General features: G+C 47.8%; 1 protein-coding gene across 1 annotated transcript in view; it reads right to left on the reverse strand.

Annotated features, from left to right (window-relative positions):
- Positions 1–1,426: 1,426 nt before the first annotated feature.
- bahcc1a (BAH domain and coiled-coil containing 1a) overlaps positions 1,427–10,000 on the reverse strand; it is a 67,894-nt gene continuing 59,320 nt past the window's right edge. Inside the window, exons 25-30 of the mRNA XM_083676628.1 lie at positions 7,749–7,857; positions 7,417–7,533; positions 6,978–7,136; positions 5,478–6,718; positions 5,023–5,259; positions 1,427–4,839 (exon numbers count right to left, since the gene is read on the reverse strand). Coding sequence (XP_083532754.1) covers positions 4,624–4,839; positions 5,023–5,259; positions 5,478–6,718; positions 6,978–7,136; positions 7,417–7,533; positions 7,749–7,857 — 2,079 coding nt within the window. The 3' untranslated portion in view covers positions 1,427–4,623. The remainder of the gene's footprint in view (positions 4,840–5,022; positions 5,260–5,477; positions 6,719–6,977; positions 7,137–7,416; positions 7,534–7,748; positions 7,858–10,000) is intronic.

Here is a 10,000-nt window from a genome sequence, read left to right on the forward strand (position 1 = left end):
TGCATCAGTATCTCCTCTGAATCAGGCTGAATAAATTCCCTCTCAGAGATCCAGAGTCAGCGTTTGAGTGATCTGTTTGCCCTGCTCTCTTCCTCCAGCACCTCGTTGAGACTCCAGCCCTCCCCCCGCCAGGCCCTCCCCCCAGGATCCCCCCCCCCCCCCCCCCCCGACCCCACCCCCTGGCCCCAGCCCGTCTGTCCCCTGCTCAACCCCCCACCAGTTGGAGGCCAGACAGGGTCAGGCGGAGGGCGAGACGTTTATGAGGTGTAGATATTTGTGCAGGGAAGCATTCCTCCTGTTGACACTGAGCAACGCTGAGTCTGGATGCAGGGTGAGAGGAAAAGACAGGGAGTGAGAGGTAAGAAAGCTGAGTGGACTGTAGACAGTGGACAGAGGTAGCACAGAGAGAGATAGCAATGTGTAACATATTGAAGGATACAGCCCTCACATTCACTAAATGTACCGTGGTAAGATTTAGACCCACTGTATGCATGCTGCAACTGTCGTTCAACTAATCCAAGCTCGTCATTAGCTTATAGTACATTATGTTAATTTGATATTAGTTGAGCACAGAGAAACAACACTCCCATCCCTATGGTAATTGCATGAACTCCCCCCTCCCACCTCCACCATCCCCAAGGTGATTTGCCAGCCCCCCCCCCCCCCCCCCCCCGCCCGCACCCCCTCAACCCCACGGTGCTGATGCAGAACCGGCCCTTGCCCGGACACGGGGCAGTGGCCATGGTCAACACAAAGGCTGCAGTGGTAAACAGCAGTGTTTGTGTTCGCTGGGCCTCTGCTGGAGATGACTGATGTGCCCATTAACTCCAGTCTAGGGCGCGGGGGGGAGGGGTTCCTGTGCTGGGCGCTGCACATAGGACAAAAAGACCCCTGGGCCCACTGAGAAAGGTCACTGACCCATATTGTGCCCCCCTGCGGTGATGCCAGCGGGGTTATCTCACTGATTCAGGTTACGGAGATTGCTTTTGTCAAGCTGATGAGCAAACGGAAATGTGGGTGGTGGGATGAGGGAGAGATACCTTTAGGTCTTGAGGCACTACTGACAGAAGGGCACACAATGACAGAGTCTTTCTGAAAAATAATTGTGTTTGTAAATCCATGGATCTTATACGCAGTAAAAATGGAACGGTAACTGGTGTAAACATTAACACACATGAATCCAATACAAAGGTCATATAGCATGGTGCAAGCCACTCCGGAGTCCACCAGGGGGCATACTGCTTACTACCTCTCCACAGAATGGTCTCACCAGCAGAATGATCAAGACAGGATTGGCAACCAATAATTATTCAATGGGTTAATGTATCATCATCTCCATGTATGAATTCCAAACAATTACTGCATGAATTTGCAATAAAAAGCAGGGTTTTTTTTAAAGTATTTTTATATTTATTCATAAGCCATCTATAAAAATCTTGATACTAAAACACTTTTACAGATTGATATTCTTTAGTTATCTTTTGTAAAATGTTTACCCCTAAAACCAAAATTTACTGTACACATTTACAAGTCTTTACAACATTAAGACACAATGAAGAGGGATCAATTTAATGAAAACAAAAAAAGAATCATAGTAAACATCATAATGAAATATATTTTATCATCAGTGTTAAAATATCTTAATATTTACAAGCAAACTGAGTTGAAACTAAGTGGGATGAAAGGACAGACGTTCCTGCGTCCCCCTCATTGCTTCCTATGGCCAATCAGCCTTTACAATATGCTGTCTAATCCATCAACTAATCAACGTCAATACAGTTCTGTGAACCATGGTAGTATTGCACCAGTTTCATGGGGGACTGACTTGTCCCTTGGCTGACATCAGCTTCCCTTCTTTAGTGCTGACGGACCCAATGTTACCCAATGTAATTTCTTCTGTCCTTCAACAGCATCAGCCTGACCTTCGTTAAGTGATTCTAATTAGGTTTCATTTATCTAACAATTAAAGCACCCTAAAAGAAGCCCAGACTCTTAAAAAAGAAATAATGACAAAGCTATCTTTGTAGCTGTAACAGAAGAATTCCAGTGAATGAGTTTCAAATGTTAGTACATTCATACTATCACATCCAGTGGTTCTCCTCTGACTGACATCTTACACACACACACACACACACACACACACACACACACACACACACACACACACACACAAAATGATTTTTTCTTGGCAGCAGATGTATACTTTGTTCCTGATAGCAGACAGTGTAGTCAAGAGTCATGAGGCATTGCTAACAACCATCCTTGATGGCTAGTCTTTTGTCTAAAATAGTAAAAACGTTCTGATTATATTATGCTTAAATTAAAGATCACCAGATCCTCTTTTGTTAAAAAATAAAAACTTTCAAGAGGTGAGGGCCACACACTCTGAAAGACATTGGTAAGTCTAACCTGGGACAGAGCAAATGGACTAATAAGACCGCTCATTTATGTTTTTCATTTCAAACCTTTTCTCCTGTTTGATCCTTCTGTACTTGACCCAGGGGGTTCAGATCCAAACAATACAGCAAGGCATTCAGTGAGGTTTGTGGATGAGAAGAATCCAGTGTTGCTTTATTCCTTTTCACTAAGCGGTCACTACAAAGACCAGACTTTTATTAAGAAATCCAAATGTGACATCACATCAAGAAACAATGTCACATTCTCATAAAGCGCTCTTGGCTTGTTGAGCAAAACAGCAACATTGACAATAAATAAAAGTTGATGAGCAAATAAAAACTTTGAGAACACAGAATACAGTCAGGATTGCATATCAAATAACAGAGACAAAGACCGACAAAATGTATTTGGCACAAAAATAAACTTAACAAGCAATATTTTGATTGAGTGAGCCTATTCAACTATGTCCATTGCTTTGTGAATGATGATTGTCCATCACAGCTAGCTTTGAGTGCATGTGTGTACACAACACAGACACACATACAGTATGTCTATCAAATCAAATCAAAATTGACTAATCTCCAACAAATTGTCAATACTCAACCTTTGACTTTGTCAGTACTTTGACCTTGGTGTGAGAGGACAGAGCCTTCATAGTCATCTTTTTCAGGTGACCTGTATGCCGCATATCATTTGCACTTAACAAGGCTGCAGGTCCATGTGCAAGAAACCATTGTCACAAAGCAAAGCCATATATGCACGTAGGGGAGGCCATGTGTTCTCAAAATGAGAGACAGTTTGATTCGTATGTTCCAAGTGATCTCTGATTGGATTTGAATACAGGTGCTTGAGATGCTCAAAGAGAAATAAAGATCTTAAAGATGCTTTGGTTTTTATACAGGTCCAAATGTGTAGACTATGCAGTATGCACTTGGAAGTGCAGTGCATCACTTTTCTTTGCAGGTCAACTCCTTTTCATTGGAATGTGGAAACCATGCCACATTGTAATAATGATAGCGATGCCACAACACTTGTCACAGAACCATCATAATATTGTTAGAAGGTATTCTCAACTTGTTAATCTTATTATTTTGTAACCCGTGATTGCAGTCCGTGTGGATCTGCTATGAAGCGATGACGAACTGAAAGATACATAAATAAAGGAGGTTATAAAACATAATAACATATGCACAGTAACAGGACACGTTTACAAAAAGCCACTTGACCTTTTTTTTTTTTTTTTTTGAACAGGATGACTCCTCTCTCTCAGAGAGCGAGTCCCCTCCTGTCATGGACTAGATCCTTCTCCTCTCTCACCTCTGTGCTCTGTCTATCTGTCTGTCTGTCTGTCTGTCTGTCTGTCACTCTGTCTGTCTCAGCAGGGCATGTGCAGTGCAACGCTTACATCTTCAGCTCATCTTCCCAAAGAAAAAAACACAAGTCATATTCACCACTCATAGAAAAATAAATCAATCAAAAACATGGAAAGATACCTTTCATATTTACAATATACTTCTATATAAAATAGCTTTTATATACATATAGACAACAAACAAACAAAATAACAAACAGATAATTGACCTGTACAATATACACCTGAACCATAAGACAGGCAAGAGGTACTGAAGTGTATGGCTTGATTGGAAAGAATTCCAAATATTTACATACATCGACTTTATCTATATCTTATACACATTTGAACAACCCTGGAATCGTGGCGAGGTCTGGGGAGTATTCCATACCTCACTCACTCAGCTAAGGCTACCATAGGCCCTGGCCATGAGGGGACTAGCCCTACAGTGCCTTGCAATGTCCCATCCAAACCCACGCTCAGATCTACTTTGGTGACCTACGATGGGGGCCGGGGTGAGTGATGCAAAGATCAGGCATGAAGCTGTCAATCAAATGTATTATCCTCTAAAGAGAGGTTGGACCAATGGAAAAGTCAGTTAAGTGTTATTGAGCTCTGGCTCCTGGTTCTTCAGGACCCAGATCGTTATCTAATGTTACCCAGGAAGGGTGGAGCAGAGCTGGGTCCTCTGCCTAGACCCAGGTCAAGGGTCATGTTGAGCTCCAGTGTGTAGCCGGGGACAGCCCAGCTCTGGCCCTGACACCAAGTCAATAATGACTTGAGTCATGCCAAGGGGTCCTCCTGGCAAAGCCATGGATACCCTTTCCTTTGTTCGGAAATGGTCAATCAGAGGGGTCTGTCTCTCAGTAGTATCCTCAGCAGAGGATGGACACCCCCTCAACAGTGACCAGCTGACCGCTGGTGGGGTCGTAGGTTCCGGCCAGGTAGTAGAGGTCCTGGATGGGGCCGTTGTTGGGCCTCTGGCCGCCACGGTTCAGCCGCTCGTACTCCTCACGGCTCACCACCTGGCACTTATGGGAGATTGTCTGGACATCGTTCTCATCCTCGTGGCACGACTGGTACAGAGCATGCTGGGAGAAAGAGAGAGAGAGAGAGAGAGAGAAAGAGATGTAAGGGTTATTGTTTTCATTGTATTTGAAGTTTTTAAGTCTTTTCAAGTCATGAACAGTTCCAAAAGTCCACAATCCTAGCTAAATCAAGGGTAGGTCCGACTATCTATCACAAAGCCCTCACCAGGGATATCCAGGCCTTACCTTGCCGTCGCGGTGCCTCTTGCCCAACTTGGTTTCCTCAGGGTGGTAGAACCACTTGACCTTGACCACCATGCTGGAGTTCCACGACTCCCACAGGCTCTCGATGCGGCCGACGTAGGGCAGGTGGGGGCGGCCGGCTGAGAGAAACACGGCACAGTCACCCACGTGCACTGTGTCCCTGCCCCGCACGATGGCCTTGTAGAACAGCTTCCTGGCCTTGCCCTTCAGACCCCGTCTCTGTGGAGCACCAAGTGCAGTCAGTACAGTTATCTATAGAATTATCAGATTAATATATTCCCTATGATTAGGGCCAGGAGTTCTTCCTGACTGTATAACCTGATCAGGAAAAACTAATTGCCCTAGTTATAGGTTATGACTAGTCAGACTACGTGGTCTATGGTCTCACTACGATGGATGTGAATGGTGGGTCTATGTCATTTTAAAACAAGTCTTACCTGAGTAGGGTTTCCTGACCACCTCCACAACTGTCTTCCTGATAGGAAGGAGGAGGACATTTTGGGCCTTGTGCCGTCATCAGGGAGCAGCCTCTGTCTCTTCACCAGCTCTTTGTGGGTTTTAGACGGTGAGATGCTGCACTCCTTCCTCTTGAGGGGCTTGCTGTTACCTGGGTGGTCCGTGGGTCCTCCTTTGGCGTTAGATACAGCCACGGCCTTGGCCACAAAGGAGTGCTGATGGGGCCCAGTGGTGGGGGGCTCTGGGGGCTGCAGCAAGCTGCGGGGCCGGTGGGAGGACAGGCAACTCTGCAGCAGTAGGGTGGAGCTCTCCTCATCCTCTGAGCTGTAGGAGGAGTCGTTGTCTGAGGAGCTGAGACTGGAGCTGGACAGGGAGCCTGAGGAAGAGGAGCTGGAGGAACCAGAAGAGGAGGAAGACACAGAGAGACGCGAGAGGAAGCTCCCGGCCGTCCTCATGCCCCCCGAGGCTGCAGCCAGCGCAGCCCTCCTCCTCTCCTCCTCCTCTTCCTCCTCTTCATCATCCAGATCTGAGTAGGAGCTGTGGCAGTCTCTGTGGCAGCTGAGGCCCAGCTCTCCATACTCCCCTATGGCCAGGGAGGGGGAGGGTTTCCTCTGGGGAGGAGCTCCTTTCAGGAGGAGCTCCGCCCTGGATGCTCCCCCCTTCCTGTTGTCCTTGACCAGCAGGACAGGGTGGGAATAGGCCTCAGGCCTGGTGAGACCCCCCACACCTTTGGACCCAAACCCAGAGCCGCCCAGCAACAGCAGAGCCTTGCTGCTCTTCGTTTTGGGCGAGGTGACTCCCTCGTGATCCAGTTTGACCAGAAACTCCGGCCCATTCTTCCTGCTCTGCAGCATTCCCACCTCATCTTGTCTCCGTCTCTGGCCGTAGGCCCCGCTGCTGCTCCTGTGGCCCAGGGGCGTCCCACTAGGCTGGCTACCGAAGGTGGAGTAGCCATTAGCGATGCTGCTAAAGGAGTCCACTTCAAAAGAGCTGCTGCTGAACAGGCCCTTGGATGGGGCGGAAAGCAGGGTCGGGCCTGGGGTCAGGGGGAAGAAGTCGCCCTCCCTCCCCCTCAGGGTCTTCCTGGGGGTCCCGTTGAGCTGGAACAGGTTGTCAGAGGCCCTCTTCCTGGGCATGGCCACCGCTGGCCAGCTGAGGAGGGGGGGAGGGTTCTGTTTGGCACTGTCACACTGCTTCTTCTTCCCAGAACCCTTGGGTCGCCCTAGAACACAACACACAAGTCATGTAAGTACCCAACAATTGTAAGTACTGTTCATACTCAACCCACTCTTCAGATTCAAGAGGTTACAAACAAACCTTTGTCAACTTTCTAACAGGCATTATATAGATACTTTATTGGGTTCCAGACCATAGCAGTGCAAAACTATTTAAGCATGAGACCTATTGCAGTGTGCGCCATTAGCATTCAGAGATTTGAGTGTGACAATGTGTAAATAGGACCTATAGCCTTGGTCTCTCACCTGGTCTCCTGTGTACTGGCTTCTCCTGGCTCTGGTTAGTGTCAGTGTTGGCCTGTCTCTCAGAGGGTCTCTCAATCAGGGGAGCCTGCTCTAGACTGGAGTTCCTCCGAGCCGCCCGACCACTGGCCACCAGGAGGGCAGGGGATCCCTCCGCACCTGCTGGGCAAGAGGGAGGGTGGAGGGAGGGGGGGTTAATAAACCAACATCTTTAAAGTGAATGACATTCAGTATGGTTTTTCGACATGTACTGTACCTCAGTCACCTTTATTCACTCAGTAAGTAATGATAGGGGTCATAACACCCGCTATAATTTAGTGTGGCCATAATTCCTGATGGTTTTGGTAGGCCTCATATTAAGTAATGTAGTAAAATTGCGCCAAGGTCACACAGTGTGAGTGTGAGAGGTTGTATAGACAGGTCCAGCAGGGGAGGTACTCACAGTGGATCTGGTAGCCTTGGGGGAGGAGGCGGATGTTGGGGATGGAGATCCTCCCTCGGTCTCCGTCATCAAACTCCACCATCACACTGCCCGGCTTCCCCTCATCAGCTGAACCACCTGTGGGAGCAGAGAGCACACACACACACACACACACACACACACACACACACACACACACACACATATGAGGAGAAGCAATAACCTTCTGTTAAAGATAATAATAACACTGATACAATATAACACATGGACAAGCAGTGACATTGTACACCAATGGATGAACACAGGCAGAGCCAGAGACAGTCAGGGTGGTCTGTGTTGGTTTATTCTCTCACCTCGGTGGACGTTGCCTGGATATAGGCAGCGAGAGCGTTCGCTCCAGTACGCACACACCCTTGTCCCTTCAGTGAGCATGGCCTCTGTCTCTGGACGCACATCCAGAACCTGAAAGTCAAACCGACACTAAGTCAAGATTCATTACAGTCTACACACACACACACACACACACACACACACACACACACACACACACACACACACACACACACACAGAGCGGAGCACGACCAGTCACTGTGCCACGTCTCCAAGCGGCACTTATCTCATGCCAATGTGCCAGTCAGAGCTGAAAAGAGCGGAAGCCATGATGCAGTAAATCCTGACTTGCTGAGTAATACTAAAGAGGGGCTGAATGGGGGGCCTGTGATTGCAGGTTGCCAGATTCTCCTCCCAACAATGCAGGCAGGCCCAGCATCCGCCACTCACTGGGGCCCCTTTCAGGTTGCTTTAATTTACAGTTGCCATGGAGAGGGACCCTTTGACTGATGAGGTGTGGGTATGGGCGGGCCAGTGTGTGTGTGAGTGATGTGAGTGTGTGTGAGCAGGACCTCAGGCCCCTGCTCGGAGAATATCGGGGTATTGGTGTCAGTGGTAAATAAATGGCTGTTGGAAGAATTGAAAGACAAGAAAGTGGAAGTATGTCGTAATTAGAGCCAGCTGCTATCTGACGGCTGTTTACACAATGGCACAGCTGCCAAGAGGATCACTGTGCAATGGGTTGGAGAGGAGTTGGAACATGACTTGAGAAATGTTTATGTGTCAGAGTGAAGTTTGTGGGGAAACTTGTTTCTTTTCTCTTTTTTTTTTGGATTTCATTTTTCAACACTGGTCGCTGTGAGAGTGAGAGAGTGTGGATGAGAGAACAGAAAGAGGAGGAGTAAAACAGTAAACAGGCTGTAACACGCTCCACTGTGTGAGTGGCAGGGTCATCCTCTGTGAAACAGCTGATAAACACAGATAACATGGATCAGATGTGCTGGCAGACACAGTGCCCATTGCAATATGCCTTGGAAAGGAGCCCTCTGGTAAAAGCAAGGGAAGGGGCAGTGGTGGAAAGAGCCCTTGAGCAACAGGACTGTTACCCTCTACACACTATCCCCTCTTCTCTCTAGTCCTGACACACTCAAATCAGACGAGACAGAGACAGTGACAGGGAGGGTTGACTGACATGAACTCTATTCTATTGTCCCCTTTCTTCACTGTTTCAGGGTCAGCTGTTAAGCCTCCATCCTGGGACAGGGCACCAGCCTGCAACATACGTACATATCTCCCACCTCCTTTGCTGTTTACTATACTTTAATTCGTTTTTTTTTTTTCAGTTGTTTTTCTTTTAACTGCGGTCCCTCTGTGCCAGTACGTCATATAGCATTTGACAGTGGGCGGACGTGAGGGTACAAGGGCTCTGTTTTGAGGTGACCCAGCTGCCGCTGAGGCGTGCCGTGCACCAGGATGTCATCAGAATGTGGGGCAAAAGGCACTGGTTACAGTAAACACTGCAGCTTTCCACCAGGACGCACAGCAACGAGGAAGCGCAGGTTAGCGGTGCAAAAGAACGCCGGCCAAGAATGCGCTGCGGTTTACAGTGTATAATTAGGCCCCATTTCACTGATGGCTTAGATAAACTATAATGTTAGCTTAAAATGTAGCTCGGCGAGAATTACATAAAGCAAACACTCACTCTCTCATGCTTGCGGTATATGTAAACAAACAACAACAAAAAACAGGTGCTAAAGAGAAGACCCAACTGAGGGTTTATTTTCTGTATTTTATAGTGCAGTAGCAAAGAGGGGTGTCTGACAAACGGTAGGCTAGGGCTTCCACTCTGGTGTAGCGCACCAGTTAGCAGAGCTCTGTCCTGTATGTATGGTGCATCAGTAAGCCTCTAGCTCCATCAGTATGGGCAGCTTGTTAGACGGGGAGGGGAAGTGCACGTCATCTCCCATTAAGACACACAAACATGAATGGATCCAGGTGTTAGAGGGATTATCCCTACACGGACACGGACACGGCCACGGACGCACACACACACACACACACACACACACACACACACACACACACACACACACAAACCCAAAGACCCTGCCTCCATCTGTTCACATTCACTTAAGAGGTTTAGATGGCTTGACTCACACTCAGAAGGAGAGAGAGAGAGAAAGGGAGAGAGGAAGAGAGAAGAAGCAGAAGAGGATCCAGAGAGGGTTAGTCTAGTGAAGCCACAGCCTAAAGGATAAGGTTAAGGTTAAGGTT

The sequence above is a fragment of the Argentina silus genome, assembly GCF_951799395.1.
Source record: "Argentina silus genome assembly, chromosome: 9".
Lineage (NCBI taxonomy): Eukaryota > Metazoa > Chordata > Actinopteri > Argentiniformes > Argentinidae > Argentina > Argentina silus.